Source organism: Belonocnema kinseyi, chromosome 4 (assembly GCF_010883055.1).
Source record: "Belonocnema kinseyi isolate 2016_QV_RU_SX_M_011 chromosome 4, B_treatae_v1, whole genome shotgun sequence".
Classification (NCBI taxonomy): domain Eukaryota; kingdom Metazoa; phylum Arthropoda; class Insecta; order Hymenoptera; family Cynipidae; genus Belonocnema; species Belonocnema kinseyi.
Genome location: NC_046660.1, coordinates 101801368 through 101818268, shown reverse-complemented (window position 1 = coordinate 101818268; position 16901 = coordinate 101801368). Strand labels below are relative to the sequence as shown.

Below are 16901 nucleotides of genomic sequence, written 5' to 3'. Positions count from 1 at the left end.
TTTTGTATCCAAACTAATAAACCCATTTTTCGACCATCAAATTCGAAATCAAACAACAATTTGATTAATAATAAATTTCCTTTTGTCAAAAATATAAAATTAAATCGTGAAACTTATCTCTAAATATTTTTACGAAATAGAAAAACTGTGAACAAAACTTTACTAAATATAATAGTTTTAGTGTATAAGTTAGAGCTAGGGGATAAATATCAATATCAGCTTAAATATATTTTCGTAACGTTTTATTACAAAAGTTCGGATTCGTCTACAATATCGCGCCAATTGGAAATTATAACGAAAAACAGTTACTATGCTATACTGCTAAAAATATGAACATGTAAGATTCGTTTACTTTGAGAGGATATTTTATCATCGACAATATTATGTTCCTATATATCACTGAATTCGCCTCAATTTTCAAGATGAAGCATACGAGTAGAATGGAGCACTTTAAAAAATTAAGGTGCACTATAAAATTCAAATACAATCTACATACAGCCTACATACTTATCACATACATTCTCCTCGAAACCGCGAAACTTGCCGGAAACATTTTTTCAGATCTACATCTTCTTTAAGTTTTCGAAAAAATAATATTACTAACGTGATTATACGTTTAATTCAAACTCATCGTTTTAATCTCCTCTCTGTTTAATATAATGTTGAGGATTTTCTAAAAATAACCAAAAATTATGCTTCTTCCAGAATTATTCAGATTACATCAAATTCCGTACTACTTCATTCGTGTCTATATGATAATATAAGATGGTCTATGTCGGCATCTTACAATTGCAACTATTCCATTTATTAGTTATAATAAATTATTTCGCTTTTGATATTATACTACACAATTCAGTGTAAGTTGAGCGAAATAGATAACAAAAATCTGTGATTAACAATAGCATGTTTTCTTCCCTTCCGTCAATTGCTCTGACAAAACTACACTCTCCCCAGAAAATTAATCAACCAAAACAGCTATCTGACTGAGAATATTCTGACAGTCTCTGACTTTTAAAACAATTTAACAAAGCGTCTTGTATAATATTAACCATACAACCGCATGTTCCATTTTTAACACAAATTATTTTATAAACTAATTAACACATTTTAGTATTATGCACAACAAAATACTTAAACTAGAGTAGTTCCAAAACTTTTTTCACTATATAAATAAAGTAGCGTCATCACTCCTCGGAAAATGTTTAATTTCCGATATATTCTGTATTAGGAAAAATTCTAGTTTCTTGACTGAAATTTAAAGGAATTTAGATTTTGAAAGGTCTAATTTAAATGCGGTCCATTTTTTAAATTACGTAAACTTTAATTTTATTTTAAGTAAAAGCTTTTAAATTGAAAAACATGCGAGTTTGAAAACATTTAAAATTGACATCCTTGAAAAATCAATTTTTCAATTCCAGGAAAAGTTTTTTATACTTGAAAGCTCATGGGATTCAATTTTGATAAATCGAAATAAGAATTTATCAAGTTTTAATGACATTTAAAGGCCTACAAATTGCCATTTTGTAAATTCCAATTAACAAAACAGATAAACATGCAAACTGAATTCTAACAATTGAACCTACAAATAGATGAATTTTATTTATAATAAACGTCACCAATAAAAACTTAAGCGACCAGCGCATTAACATATGCTTGCTAAGAAAATCTTTGAAGCCAAAATTGCTTCGTAAGAACTAACTTAATTTTTCCATTCCAAAAGTCGGAGAGCTTCAGAATTTTTCAGATTGAAACTGTTTTTCATATCTTACCTTACTTCCATTCTTAATCAAACTAGAGTACAGAATCATACTTTTATAATAAACACACTTTCGCACTTACGTTTAGATACGATATGCGATTATGAAATTAAAAGTAGATTAGATAAAGGAAGAGGGAATCTTACGGCTAGCGATAAATGTGAACAGGATAGTGATCAGTCTAATCCGAAAACTTACAAGTCTATCATCTTGTAAATGTATCACACGACGAAAGACACTGAGCGACAATCCGACTGCTGTCAGTTGTTCTTAAGCATTTAAATTTTAAATACTAAATTTATTATCAAGAGTAAAACTCAAGTTTTAATTTTAAGCGAAGGCAAAAAAATCTCACTTTAAGAGCAGATGAACTCGAGGACGGAGATTCGCTGTGACCTGCATTTTTAGGAGCTCTACGAGCAAAAACCCTTGATTAAGTCAGGGAAGTTTTCAGATATACTTGCAACCACTATCCAGCGTGTATTCGTAAAAACATTTACATATTTACAGTGTAGAAATCCGACATTGATACACCTTGGATATATCTACTTAAGTGTGCTAGGAGCTTACATTATTCTTAAACCGACAATCAATAATTAATATTACTTCGTGCACGCATATCAAGAGTGATTGGCACTGAAAGCAGTTTCATAAAATTCGGAGGATATTTCGATCTTTCGATCATAATCTCGATCGTGTTTCATCCAAGCTTAAGCTTTCTGCATCAGTCCACTTTTTGATTAAAAACTTTTTTTTCTTTTTTAATTCGGATTAGATAATCTTAATCGCTTAAGGAGTCAATTTTTAGAATGAAATAAATAAACCTTAATTTATCAGACCCTTAAAAAATGTGATAATGTTCCGAATGCCAACCAGAAAAGTTCCTAAATACTTTCGAGTACTTTTATAATCATGTAGAATTTGTGTTCGATTGCTGATTGCTCGCATCGATCGCAAAGCGTCTATGCCGAGCACTAAACGTATGTAAAATACGCTCGAAACGCGAAGCGCTCGGGTCGAGACTAAACCGCCCGCTTTGAACTTTAAGCAGTTATTTCAAAGAGGAAATATTTGCGGACTGCATTAATTAAACGTAGTTGATTCAACAAACAGTGAAATACGAGATAAGAATCGGGTGCATTCTTTGTTTGATGTGAAGCCATCAATTATTTATAAACGTGTAATTTACACTGACTATTATGTGAATTAAAAGCTGCACGAGTTTATACTGTAATATTGGTTTCCTACTGAAGAAACTATCAGCATCGAACCAGCTTTAGTTTTGTTTATACGAGAGAACTAAGAAAGCAAAATTTGACAAGTTCCTTTCAATGAAAATTCATTTTTTGTTTTCGTTGTTAAAAGAATGTGATTTTTCTCTTAAGAGGCTCTCGAAAAGTTCCCTATCAAATTTCGATTTTTATTATATCTCATACTTTGAGAACAGTTCATTTAACACGAAAAGCACTTTCTTGAAAGTTTGACTAGAGATTACCAACGAAATCGAATCGCCTTGTACATGAATAGATTTGAATAGAAATTACAAAGTACGAACTATAATTAAAACTAAGAAAAGAGCAAACAACAAGAGACTAACTTATTTGTTTTTCTTACTTTCTACCGACTCTTGTCTTGTCTTTTCGTGAGAGCTCGATCCGAAACTTAAACCATCAAATTTATATCGTTTTAAAATTTTTTTTCCCTCTGGACTGCTTTCCGCGAAAATTTTATTGGAGATTGCTGCCTCGAAAGTATTAGGCTTACCCGACGAAGAGGAGGAGCTTGCAGTATGTTTATCAAAGTTCGTTGAAGACACTTCGCTTTTTTCGTTACTTTTTTTATGGGCAGGTGTAGACTCTTTATCAGTCGATGTTTCACCCTTACTTCCTCTCCATTGAAGATCTTTAATATTCACTGGTTCGAAAACTTGTTGAGTCTTCGCTGTAAAATCTTTCGCTCTGTTTTCAGAAATTCCACTTACTCTCGCTGAGTAATCGTCGCTTTTCGTGCCAGTTGGTGAATCTTTTTCCTCTGCAATTCTCGGCAACTGAGTGCTTCCACACGAATTCGACATGCCCACATTTCCAATATTGATCGATATCCCGTGAGTTAGCTTAGAATAATCTTGGGCAACTTTCTGTTCACCCGCTACCTTTTTATCAGACTTAGATTCATTACTTTCTTTAGTGGCGTCACCCACTTCTTCTGTAGTTTCAAGACTGGACGTTTGTGCGATCGTTACGCGCGGATTAACTTTTACTACAGTATTCGCTAGTGGTGAGATCGAAGTTTTGTTCTCGGCCGAACGAGGATGCAGTCTGTCTGGACTAAGTGCACGTCTCAGTAAGGGCGAGCCAGGTTCTGCAGATTTCGGTCGATTAAAACCCTTCTTTTGATTGTTCGGAGTTGACATTGAAACTCCTGAAACATTAAAACAGAAATAAATCAGTTTTAACGATTTTTTTGTATTAGAAATATGTAAATACTGTTTCATTTAAGAGAAAACTTATTTTTAAGGATATACTGTACGTACAGACAATCAGAAAATTCATACAACCTTTATAATGATTGATAAAATCGACAAAAATTGACCCAATGTGAATCATTGTTATCTTTCATGGAGAATTTCTAAAAGTACTTTAGAACAAAAATTGTTTAGCTTCAACTTTTATTTTAGAAATGTTATATGTAAGGTACATATCCTGTTAATATGAAATATGTCCATTCAACATGTCCAGGTAACCTGAGCCCTGAACGAGCTAGAAAAGGTAAGAAAAAAAAGAAAAGTCTTGTGAAAAATCCCGTAACGGTAAACAGTTCGTTTATTGTATCAACCAGAATTTAAATACATTCAAGTTAAACAAAAAGCAAAAATAAATGTCACAATTAATGGGACGTTTACCTTATAAATTTTAGTGTTTTAGCTTCAATTTAAGGTCAATGTTACCACTTTTATCCAATCCTATTAATCAAGATCTGTTTTTATTTATATCTCAACAGATTCTTCCCAATCTTTCTTTTTTGGGTTACATAAACTTTTTTTTTTAATCATACAGTTATTATTTATAAAAATAACATTTTTCCTAAATAATGTTAATTTGAGTAAAACCCCACCAAACAGATTTGTAAAGAATCTTTTAAGGAATAAAATTAACCCTCGATCAACCTTGTATTGGATGAGAAGTACATATTTTACCTAAAATTGAAACTAAAACACAAAATTCCATATAATTTTTGTTAAATTAACAATTTCAATATAAAAAATTGGTCTAAAGCGCGATTAGATTTGTCTTCAATTTTATAAATCATTCTAAAAATCGCTCAATTTTGAAGTGGACTATACGCAGTGGACATCTTTAAACAGTTATCAAATTTAAAATCAAGTGATGATTTGCAGCAGATCCATTTTTCTGATTGAAGATCCCCCCTTTTAATTAATATATTTTTCTCGTCAATTAATAATTCGAGCCGAATGCAACTACCCTTTCAAATCGAAACTATACAAAACACAAATAAACTGGCCAGAAAATTGAGAATTTTAAAAATCAGTAACCGTTATGAAACATTCGATTCTGATTTTATGTTCAGCTATAAGCTATACAAATTTAATTAATATAATTCCGAGATTGATAATAAATTATGAAACCATTTTTTTATAAGTCTTGTGATTTCTATTAAATAAATTTCGGTTAAGCTAAGTTGGCAATAAAAAAAGAGTCTGTGAAATCAGAATGTTAGAATAAGGTCCAACGTGAAGGATAGATTATTTAATATTGAAAAATGCAATTGTAAATCATGAAACGACCCTATCATATGAACAATTTCAATTTTATTTGGAAATAAATAAAATTAATAACGTTAAATGAATAAGACTTAAACTTTTTAGTTTCTATAATACAAAAAAAAAAATTTGTTCAGTTTCTATAATGAAAATGAAACATAAGGCTCTTATTACAATTCTCATATTGGTCAAATTAAATTAAAGTTTCATTGTACCAGGAGGGGTTGCTGATCACTTTTGACATCTGGTGTACAAGCTTTCGTGAGATCTTTGGAATCTTTGTAAAATCTTTGAAATATGTATTTTTAATCTTTGAAATCTTTCTGAAATCCGCGTAATCTATTAAATATTTAAATCTTCAAATCTTCTGGAATCTAAAATCTTTAAAATCTTCGAAATCTTGTAAGTCTTCTCAAACCTTCTTTCTACAATTTTTTATTAGAAATTGGAATTATGTAAACATTTTAGACCAGAATTGGTTCGAACAGGTTGGAATGGTCAAACAAGTTACTCAAAAGTGAGAGTGACGTTTGGAGTTTTTTTAAATCATATAACAAGAAAATATAATTCAATGGTAAAAGATACAAGTTTTTACAACAATGTACCGATAAATACCGTGTGCAGACCTCACAGTCCTTATGGGATAAAATATAGGGACCAAAAAGTACTTTTAGTGACGCGTTTAGGGTACTGTTTCACGCTCAAAGAGTAAAAAATTCAGGATACATTGATAAAACTTCAAAAAAGTTTAAGTTAAATTAAAAAGAAATCGAAATCATACGAATTGAAAAAAATTTTTTAATCAAATAAATTATATTGATTTCCGTCAAATGGGAATGAATTTAGAGAAATTGAAGGTAAACGAAGAGAAGTCGATGAAATTCATAAAAATTCAAGGTCAATTAAAAAAAAATTAAAATGAATTGAAAACAATTCAAAAATATGACAAAGATTCATTGAATTCAGAAAATACCAGAAGAGCTTAAAAAAATTCAAGGGAATTCAAAAGAGTTTGACGAAATGGCTGAGCTTTTAAGTTAATTTTGTAAGACTTTAGGACCAATTAAATGAAAACTGTTAAAAAATTTTTTAATCCATTGAACTAAGTGGAATTGACTAAATTAAAAAAATTCAAGTGAATTCAAAAAATGCAAGAAAACTCCACAGAATTTAATAGAATAGAGGGTAAATTAATCAGAATTCAGGGTAAATTAAGCTGAATTTAAAAAGCAATCAAGTGAATTGAAAAAAATTAAAAAATATGAAAGAATTCAAATGAATTGATTAAATTCAAAATTACTTTCGAAAAATCAAAGAGAATTCAAAAGAATTTGATGAAATGTCTCAAACTTTAAGGTGAATTTTAAACACTTCAAGGTTAATGAAACAAAAGCTTTTTAAAAATCCATGGAATTGAGTAAATTTATAAGAATTGAAAGGACTTCAGAATACATTCATAAAAAAATCAGGATAAGTTCCAGATGAATTGCAAATAATATTACGAAATCGCTCACTTCTTATAAATAAATACTCTAAAATCCATTAAAATATTAAAATCCTTTAAAATGATTAAAACCCTTGTAATTCCCTTGCACTTTAGTTCAATTTCTTGGAAATTCCTTTGAATCGTATAAAATACCATAAAATATTGCAAATTCTTTGAAAAATTGAAATTACTTGCAATATTGTAAAATAACCTAAAATATTAAAAATCCTTTCAAATCTTTTGAAATCCTTTAAAATTCTTTAAAGCTCTTAAAAATTCCAAGGTATATGAAAAATATCTTAAACTATTTTTAATCGTTTGATCATCTTATAAATTGATCATCAGGATCAATTAAATAAAAACTTTTAAAAATTAAAAAAATTCGAAAGAATTCAGGACAAATTAATAAAAATACAGGGTGAATTCCAAAAAATAATTTCAAATCTCTTCAAGTCTTTAAAACTCTACGACATACCTCACTTCTCTGAAGACAATTCTTCAAAATCCACTAAAATATTATAAAATCCCGTAACATTCTATAAAATCTGATATTTCCTGAAATCCCGGAAAGTTTAATGATAAAAAATCCTGTGCACATTTTCTTAAATATTTTAAAACTTTATAGGCCCTGTAAACTCGTTTCATACCTTCCGAATGTCTAGAAAATTCTTGATCCTAAAATATTTCAAGCGCTTTGAAGTCCCTTACAATTAATAAAAATAATTTTTAAAAACGTGGAATCTTTCAAAATTCCCTAAAATATTTAAAATATTTAAAATCCCTTCAGATTATTGAAGTCTATTAAAAATTTCTCGAAACCTTTAGAACTACCCTGAAATATTTCAAAATAATTTAATACAATTCATAAATGGATATAGAATATATGTTGAATATTAATATAATAACCCATCAATCATTATTGAAAGAAAAGTAACTGAAAGTGACTTTTTCTTTAAAAAGTAACTGAAAAATGATTCGATAAAAAAGTGACGAATAATGACTGATTATTTTTTTATACCTTCTTCCTAAATAAATTTCCTGATTCGATCATATTAAAATTTGTTTAAAGTTCCATAATGGGCTGCAAATATGGTACGATAGGGACCAAATTTTGAAAATAGAGTATTTTAAGGACCTAACTGAATATAGGGTACAATAGGGTATATAGGGACCGGTCTGTGTTTAAATACCGTTAAAAAAAAATTTCCTTCATTTCGTAAATAAATTGACTCCAGTGTACTGCAAGAATTATGCTCTTTTTTATGGCAAGGTAATGAAAAAAAGTGTCATCCCTCTTGCATTAGGGGAAAGTTTTCAACCCCTATATATTAAAAATTGAAAAATAAAATTATATAATGTGTTGCAAGTTTCTTACCTCAAATGTGTGGCGTGAATGTTCTATATTCTGATAAAAAATACAGTGAAACTCTTCTATAGCGCCGATTTTGGGGCTGACGGTGGTTGGGAACTACCTCATTATAGCCCGCTCCGCTTTTGTTTCTTTACGTCCGAGTGCTCGCCTGAGTGACAACCGCAGGCCCCGCGCAGCTCATGCTACAACTACCTGTGGCGCGGCGTCAATTCTCGGAAGGGCTATGAAAGGGAGGGCTATTGAAGGGTTTCACTGCAAATGCAAACACAGCTTTATCCTCCTAGCCGTCGGGGATAATTGTCAACTTAGGTTAAGGGTTGAAAAATACTAGTTTCCTTCACAGTCAGGTGATGACACTTTTTTTGCAATTACTTACCATCAAAATCTAGAAAATTAATTCCTCAAAGTTTGAGAATGAACCATTTTAGACACTTTAGACATTTTGGAACAAAATTTAGAATGTTTAGAATGCTACAACATTCATGATTACTGATCGTCCGCGAAGAAAGGTAAGGATATTCTTTATTTTCTGTTCCACGCAAACGTCGCTAATATCAGTTCCATTGAAAAACTATAAGAAAAATCATACCTGGACTATAAGACTGAGTAGTGTTGGAACTGCCCGGCTGATGTCCAGTTGGAAATGTCAAAGGACTGGGACTCCTGGTGGGACTGGCAGGTATGGGTGAAGGACTAGGAGTTCTTGCCAAAGGCGATAGCGGAATATGCCCCACAGATTTTCTGCGATTCGGAGAGTGAATATTCTTAGCAGCAGTGTGAAGCTTGTGCTTCAAACCATGCAAAGTACTTGGTCTCTGATAATGGGACTGACTGGTCATATTCGACATGTTCACAATGGAAGTACTGGAGCCTGGGGATGAAGAGCTTGGACTGGAACACGGGCTTGAAGTTCCAGCGGAGTGATAAGATTCGGTGCTGGGACGGTTTGTCGATGAGGACGGATTACAAGCAGCCTTAGAAGAAGACCCTCCGTAGTAGAGGAATGAATCTTGCTGAGCAGGAAGAGACCGCGTGAACGACTGGAATGATCGACTGGCTGATACCATTGAAGGAGAACACATTCCAACTGCCATCTAGAATTTAAAACGCATTTTCGTACTTTTTTGTTCATTCTGCATGTTTGTCGAGATTTGAACTTAATCCTGTTTGTCAATTATTGATGTTTATTTAAGTATTGATGGCTAATCATGTATCTTTTAAATGTCATTCAGGGTTGCTGCAGAAGTCCACTTTCAAAATTTCATGACAATTTCAGGTTTTCCAGATCTGCTTTTGAAAAAATCCAATCAATTCTATTCCATCCAAGCACATTCTACTGGTCTCAGACTAATTTACTAATAATTTCTTGCTCAATCATTAATCAATCCAAACCCTGATGGATATAGTTTTTACAGCAAACTACAATGTTCTATAAGAACGCCCTTTTTACAGACGATCGTAAAAATGATAGATTTTGTAATAGTCTGTCAAAAGGAGTAGTTTTTCCTATTTTATTTTTGTAAAATTAAAAAAGATTTACAAATATGATGATGTTCATTTGACATACTTCAGAGCAAGGAAATAATCTGCATGTTGTTGAAGATCCTTGATTATATGTCGACGTTTCGAACACGAAATGTTCTTCTCGTCAGGACAGTCAATTATTAAAAAGTTCCGTTCAAAGCTAAGGTTTATAAAAATCTCATCTCATTCTCTTTTTCTCGTGAGTCTAATTATTGAGATCACTTCTGCTTAATTCTTGATAATTAAAATCAATTAACTGATTTCATGATAAAAAATATTGAAATTAATAATTTATTATAAATATTAACAACTTATTTATTTCAATATTTTTTATCATGAAATCAGTTAAGTTGATAGGTTTTAATTATAAGGAATTAAACAGAAGTGATCTTAATAATTCGACTCACGAGAAAAAGAGAATGAGATGAGGTTTTTATAAAGCTTTAATTTGAATGGAACTTTTTAATAATTAACTGTCCTCATGAGGAGAACATTTAGTGCTCGAAACGTCGACAAATAATAATAGATCTTTAACAATATCCAGATTCTTTTCTTTTGTCTGAAGTATGTCAAATAAATATCTTTTTATTATATAAATAATTATGAATAGCAATGTTATTCTTGCGAAAGAATTGATTAATTTGGTCATACGGTTGAATAAAAAGCGATGGATTCAAATGTCAAGGAACCATAATTTCTCATTTTTAAACCAACTTTCGTTGCGATCTTTTATTGCAGGTCTTCCTTAAAGGTCAAAAGAACCTGTAATAATATTGAGATATCCAAAAAGCAGTTTAAATTCGTCGATATTTTTTAAGAAACATAATTTTGGAGTGAAACAAAAATTAGTTTTATTTTATTGTAACGAACTTTAAAAGAAATATTCCTTCTTTATGAAGAATAAATGTTGCAATTAATTAAAACGGAGATTGCGAACATTGAATTGAAACCTCAGAACAAATTTTAGAGGCTTCAATATTGTAAATTTAACTACATTCTTAAAAACTAAAACGAATTATAGTGTTCATGGAAATACACACCGCAATACTTCGTTTTGCTTTTACAAGATGTAGTTATATTTACAATATTGATGCCTCTAAACAAAAATTTTAGGTTTCAATTCAATGCTCGCAATGTCTGTTTTAATTAATTCAAACATTTATTCTTCATAAATAAAGAATATTTCTTTTAAACTTCATCATAATAAAATCAAACTAATTTTTGTTTCACTGCAAAGTTATGTTTCTTAAGAAATAGCGACGAATTTAAACTTTTTTTATCTCAATATTACTACAGGTTATATATAAAAATGACGAATAAATTTTGATTCTTTGACATCTGAACCCATTGCTTTTTATTGGACCGTATGGCCAAATCAATTAATTCTATTGGAAAAATAATTTCGCTATTTATACAAAGGTCGAAGAAAATTCACAGTGTGGTGTTATTTCAATTCACTCAATATAATTAAGAATAGCTATAATTTTCCACAAAAAACTAGAAAAATCGAAAACCCCATATTAAAGGATCAGTTTTTCATATTTTTAAATAAGTTTATGTAGAAAATTAAGAAAATTCTACAACAACAAAAATTTGCAATTTACAAATTTTCAGTTTTTCTTATAAAAATTACAAATTTCTATACATAATTATGAATAAATACTATTTTCCAAGAAAAAAATAAGAATCTAGTACGTTGTAGCATTTTCCTTAATTTTATATGAAAACGTCAACCTTGCAAAAGGCTCTAGACTTCCCAAATTTAAAAATATCATTTCGGAGTTTAAAAAACTTTTGATCCGTCGCAGAAGAAATGAATCACTCAAAGAGTACGCCATTCTACGAAAGGTTTTTTCTTACTGAATTCATAGAAATTATTTCCACCAGGGAATATAACGGGCTTGTCAATAATAATTTAATTCTAAACAATGCTCACTAATATTGTTAGAAAATTTAAATAAATTCTGGAATTATGATCCTATTATTTTCATTAGTACAAAATCAAATCGCTATGGAGTACTAAAAAAATTATTATATCAAGAAGTAGGTTCAAATAAATAAAATCTAATAATTTTTTCAAATTGGGTTGACTTTTTCTGGCCTTCCAGATTTGTAGCAACCCAGGTATAAGCCATTAGACATATGTATTTATCCGGGTGCCCAACAGAAAATGAAATTTTCCATTTTTTTGCAACGCGAAGTTAAAATTTCTTTTTATGAAAAAATCCCCTTTTTTTCTGGATTAAAAAAAAAAGATTAGAGGACGCAAGGATTTTTTTGCCCAGAAAATTATGTAATTAACTTTTTAAATTTTGTTTACATTTAATTATATATATTGAAGAATATATTGAAGAATGAAACCTATATTTACCAAACAAAAAATTAATATTGATGTCCATCAATAGCCTTAGTATACAAAAATATATGATTTAAACACAATTGAAATGACAAAGTGACTCTTTCACATTTTTTTACGACAAAAAAATGGAACAGAATTTCGTTAATAGTACAAAATTCTCTAAGTATTACATGGTAGACAACTATCAATGAAATTCTATTCCCTTTTTCCGACTGCAACAAATGTCAAGGGTAATTTTAGCACATTTCATTTTCATTTATTGTAATTACGTGTAAAAAATTCTAAAAGCTAATGACATCAATTATTAACAAAAAAAATTCGTCGCGACCTCTGAATCTGTTTTTAAAAAATCAAGAAAAAATGGGATTATGTTTTCATAAAAAGGAATATCCTCGCGTTTAAAAAAAACAATCGAAAATGTTATTTTCTGCCATGCACCCCAGTATTTATGTTACTGCGTAATTAAAAACACAACATTCAAAAGCGTTCTAGTATAGAAGCAATAGCATACCAAATTTTTGTTTTCTTGGAGCAATATAAATTAATCAAAAAATTATACGTAATAAAAACTGATAAAACGTGACAAAATGTACAAGAAATCATACCATAAGTGGAGGTTTGCTGTCACTGGGTAGAATGGGTGCTGACAAGGGACAACTGATACTTAATGGCTGCAATAAAAGAAGAAATTGCGCTTAGCATTGCTAATGTGTAAGTGTCATGTAACTCTTGATTTGCGATTCTGTAAATACAACGACAAAGTGTTCTCAGCTTGGTAAAGTGTAAATAATCGAATGCTGTACACTTTTTTGATAACTTTCTATAGTGAAACGTGCAAATTAAGGGAATCGTGACAAGATGAATACTAGAATAATTTTACGAGTGCTGACTTGCATAAGTCGTTGATTCTCAATGAATCATTTAATTTCTACATGCCTGTTGCATCTCAACGCTTGCGCGTTTTGAGCTAATTCTTCTGAAGAGTGAAGTTTTCCGCTTCTTGTCAGAATGATCCCGTTTCTGCTTTCGCTGCCTGTGCAAAGTTTTTCTCGCCATTTTACTCTGCGTAAGTTCTCGCCTTCGACCTCCAGATTTTATGCTCGTATTTTCGAGCGGCGTACTTCTTAAAGTCACGTGGTCCCCGCCACTCAACATAAGCTGCAATACTTGCGTGTGATACAAGCCTTGAACTGGCTCCCCATTTATATGAGTTATCAAATCTCCGGGTCTCAATCCAGCCTCGAAAGCAGGGCTGGACGGATCCACTGCCTGTAAATCAATTAAGAGAGAAAAAGTGAGATTGCAAACATATTTCGATATTTATTATTAGGTATAGATGAATAATTAGTGAAATTTTTAATTTTACCATAACTAAATGATGCATCGTGTAAAAGTCACTGTCACCGTAATAAACTCTGATCGTGTGGACCGTGAATCCAAAACCTCGAGGGCCTCTTCGAATTATAATCGGAGGCTTTAGACTTGTTACGAGAGGACTCAGCTCTCGACAAGGTGAAGTATCACGTGAAGATGCAGTTGATGATCCACCTGGTGATTCAATATGTTGATTACCCCCTGAAGCATCATCTGAAGTAAAATAATAGGGAATATTAATTGTAAAAATGAACTATATTTTGAATTCCTATTTTTCTTGGAATTGATCAATATGCAGGCTTCCAATTTAATTTTGCAAAACAGTGCAATGATTAAATTTCGAATGTATTCATCTGTATTGAATGTTTAGTTTTTAGACCTTTATATCAACATTTTTTTTTAATTCCAAGTGCCGCAAAACTGTCGAGTGTACAATTTTTAAAGATTCATTTTAAACATGTCAAACTTCGATTGTCCCAAACTTAAAACTATTAAATTTTCAAAACATTAATTTGACACATTTTAATTTTAATATTTCGAAAATCCTTAAGAGTATAAAATTGGACAATTATTAAATATTATAAAATTTAATAATGTTTAGTATGAAATCGCATAAGTTTAAAAACCTAATAATAAAAATCGCTTACTTTTGGCAGGCTTCAATTTGGTAGTATAAAATCTTAGATGTTTCACATTTATGGATTGTCTAATGATTCAAAGAAAAAATCGCGTAACTATTAAGGCTTTCAATTTAATATTCTAGATAATGACCATCTTAAATTTGACATAAGAAAATATTGAATGTTGTACAATTTTGAATTTATTTAGTTAAAACCAAACTATTTTGAATAATTTGTATAGTTGGCCAAACCCCGATAAATTTAGATTTTACATTATTCAATTTTTAAAGCTTTAAACTAAAAATGGTCTATCAACGATATCAATGTGAAAGTTTACGTGAATCAATCGTTTTCAGTCCATAAGTGGTGAAAAAGTTGTGCTATGTTTTTGTTTTTCAATTTCGTACGGCATTTTTTCAACAATTGAATAGTATTTTCTCCATTTGCGATTTTGCAATCCATCAGAAAGAAATGATATGTCCTCTCATCAGCCATAAATGTTTCACATTATATTGTTTTCTGATAGATTTAAAAATCATATGTTAATCATAGTTGAAAAAATAATGTCTATACTTGAAAAGCAGCGAGACAGTACAATTTTGAGTTGTTTATTTTAAAATACTGTTTCACTTTGAAGGCATTGCAATTAAAATTACTCCACTTTGAATGCTTTTAACTTGAAAACGATTGCATTTAAAATTGATCAAGTAATAATGTTATAATTTTAAACACATGACAATTTAGAATTATTGTTCCACTTTGAATGATTAAAACTGAGTTTTAATTACTTCAAGTTTTTAAATGTTTTATTTTTCAAGGGTCAGTATTTCAATAACCGGGAAAAATCTTTATAAACTAGCAAAAGAACAAAAAATAAATGGACATTTATCCTATGATAAAATAAAGTTCAAAGCACTTAAAACCCAATAGAAACGCTGAAACTTGACGTTGAACAGACTGCCGCCAGAATAAAGCCAGATTACTTTATTATTACAGATAGATGAAATAAATACTTTATATTTTGTAAGTTTGGACTAAAAAATGCTTGAATATACTCACAAGAAAAGTCGCTGGCCGGTATAACCAAAGATAATCCACTAGTCGATGCAGATTTAATAACGGACCGAGACTTTTGCTTTCCAGTTGGCAAAAGAGGCAGTGCTGTTGTAAATGATTCGAATGAGTCAGTACTTGAGTTATGTTTGTCGTCTGCTGCATCTCTATGAGCTGCTGCCAAATCCAATCTGAAAATCCAATAATAATTTAATTAGAATTTTTATAATCTAGATACCAAATTTCGACTTTGCTGAATGTTACCAATAACAATGCAAAATGACAATGCAACATGACAATGTAAAATAATAATAATAATAATAATAATAATAATAACGAAAATTCATAAATTCAAGATCATGCTTCAAGCACTAAAAATTAAATGTAAACTTCAAATCAAAATTAAATCATAAATAAACAAAGTGTCTACCAGACGAATACTTTTAAATTCATGGGATGCTCCCAGAATTTTGTTATTTTCCCGTTTCAACTTGAAATTATAATTCTGTTCGAAAATGTCCAGCTCGAAGTCCGAAATATAGTAATATTTGAGAAAATTCACTTTTCAAATTCATAATTACAGATATCTTTTCTAAAATCCCCCCTTCTAAATCATAATTAGAGTTTTTATACTTTTATTTCAATACATACATTTTTTCTCTCTTTGATTTAAAATATATATTCCCGTTTTTTCACTGAACAAAATTCCTGGCTTTTCCCGATTCAGGTAGACACCTTGATAAAAAGTGAAATAATACGAGAAATATTTATGAAACTTGATAAATAAAACTTTGTAAAAAAAATAAAAAATACTTGGCCAATGTCACATGACTCACGTTTCATCACCGTGAATGGAAATACTGAACCTGGGTAACTTATCCCGGGAATGTACGTGTCGCTTCCTCTGGATCTGAGGACTAATATCGTCCGACTCTGTTTGTGAGGAATCCGGAGTACTAAGGCAGATTGAAGTTCCTCCCGCTACCTCATTTTTAACGACGGCTAATTGTGAGTCTACAGCAGTAATTGTAGCAGGGCTTCCAAATGAAGAATCAGACTTTTCAGATTTGGCGAGAGGGCTGCTTTTAATGGGTGGAGTTTTCTCAATACTTTGAATTTTCTCTGCGAGTTTCGAGGGCGGGGAAACCGAGACTGAAGAACTGGGAGACAATTGTGAGATTGTCCTTTCGACTTCGGTGGGGAATAATTGCTTCTTTGTGAAATCTAAATCAGATTCTGTATTCAAGTGGGGACGTGTTTGAGAAATCTTGCGCGATTGTGGCGAGTAGGAGGAGAAAGAGCCGAATAGGGGAGAATCATCAGTATCGTCAGTGTCATCTCCTAAATCATGATTGTAACGATCCATTCGAGCTAAAAAAAATAATATTCAAGGTTGGATTAAGTACATACAGTCTGTCAAGTTAAAGCGTGGGTGGCTTTACTCGCAGTCGGTAAGGTGTATCGACATGATTGTGGTGTGAAAATATTAAGAAGAGCTCCCTCTTTCATGCTTTTTGATTTAACATTCAGTTTGCTTTCAATTCTCATCTTGTTACCACGTTACAAAAAATGAGT

At 30.8% G+C, this 16901-nt stretch overlaps 1 protein-coding gene across 1 annotated transcript in view; it reads right to left on the bottom strand.

Annotated features, from left to right (window-relative positions):
- Positions 1-227: 227 nt before the first annotated feature.
- LOC117171031 (microtubule-associated serine/threonine-protein kinase 2) overlaps positions 228-16901 on the bottom strand; it is a 32736-nt gene continuing 16062 nt past the window's right edge. The window contains exons 15-21 of the mRNA XM_033358076.1: positions 16163-16697; positions 15333-15517; positions 13646-13866; positions 13216-13548; positions 12885-12950; positions 8986-9490; positions 228-4178 (exon numbers count right to left, since the gene is read on the bottom strand). Coding sequence (XP_033213967.1) covers positions 3355-4178; positions 8986-9490; positions 12885-12950; positions 13216-13548; positions 13646-13866; positions 15333-15517; positions 16163-16697 — 2669 coding nt within the window. The 3' untranslated portion in view covers positions 228-3354. The remainder of the gene's footprint in view (positions 4179-8985; positions 9491-12884; positions 12951-13215; positions 13549-13645; positions 13867-15332; positions 15518-16162; positions 16698-16901) is intronic.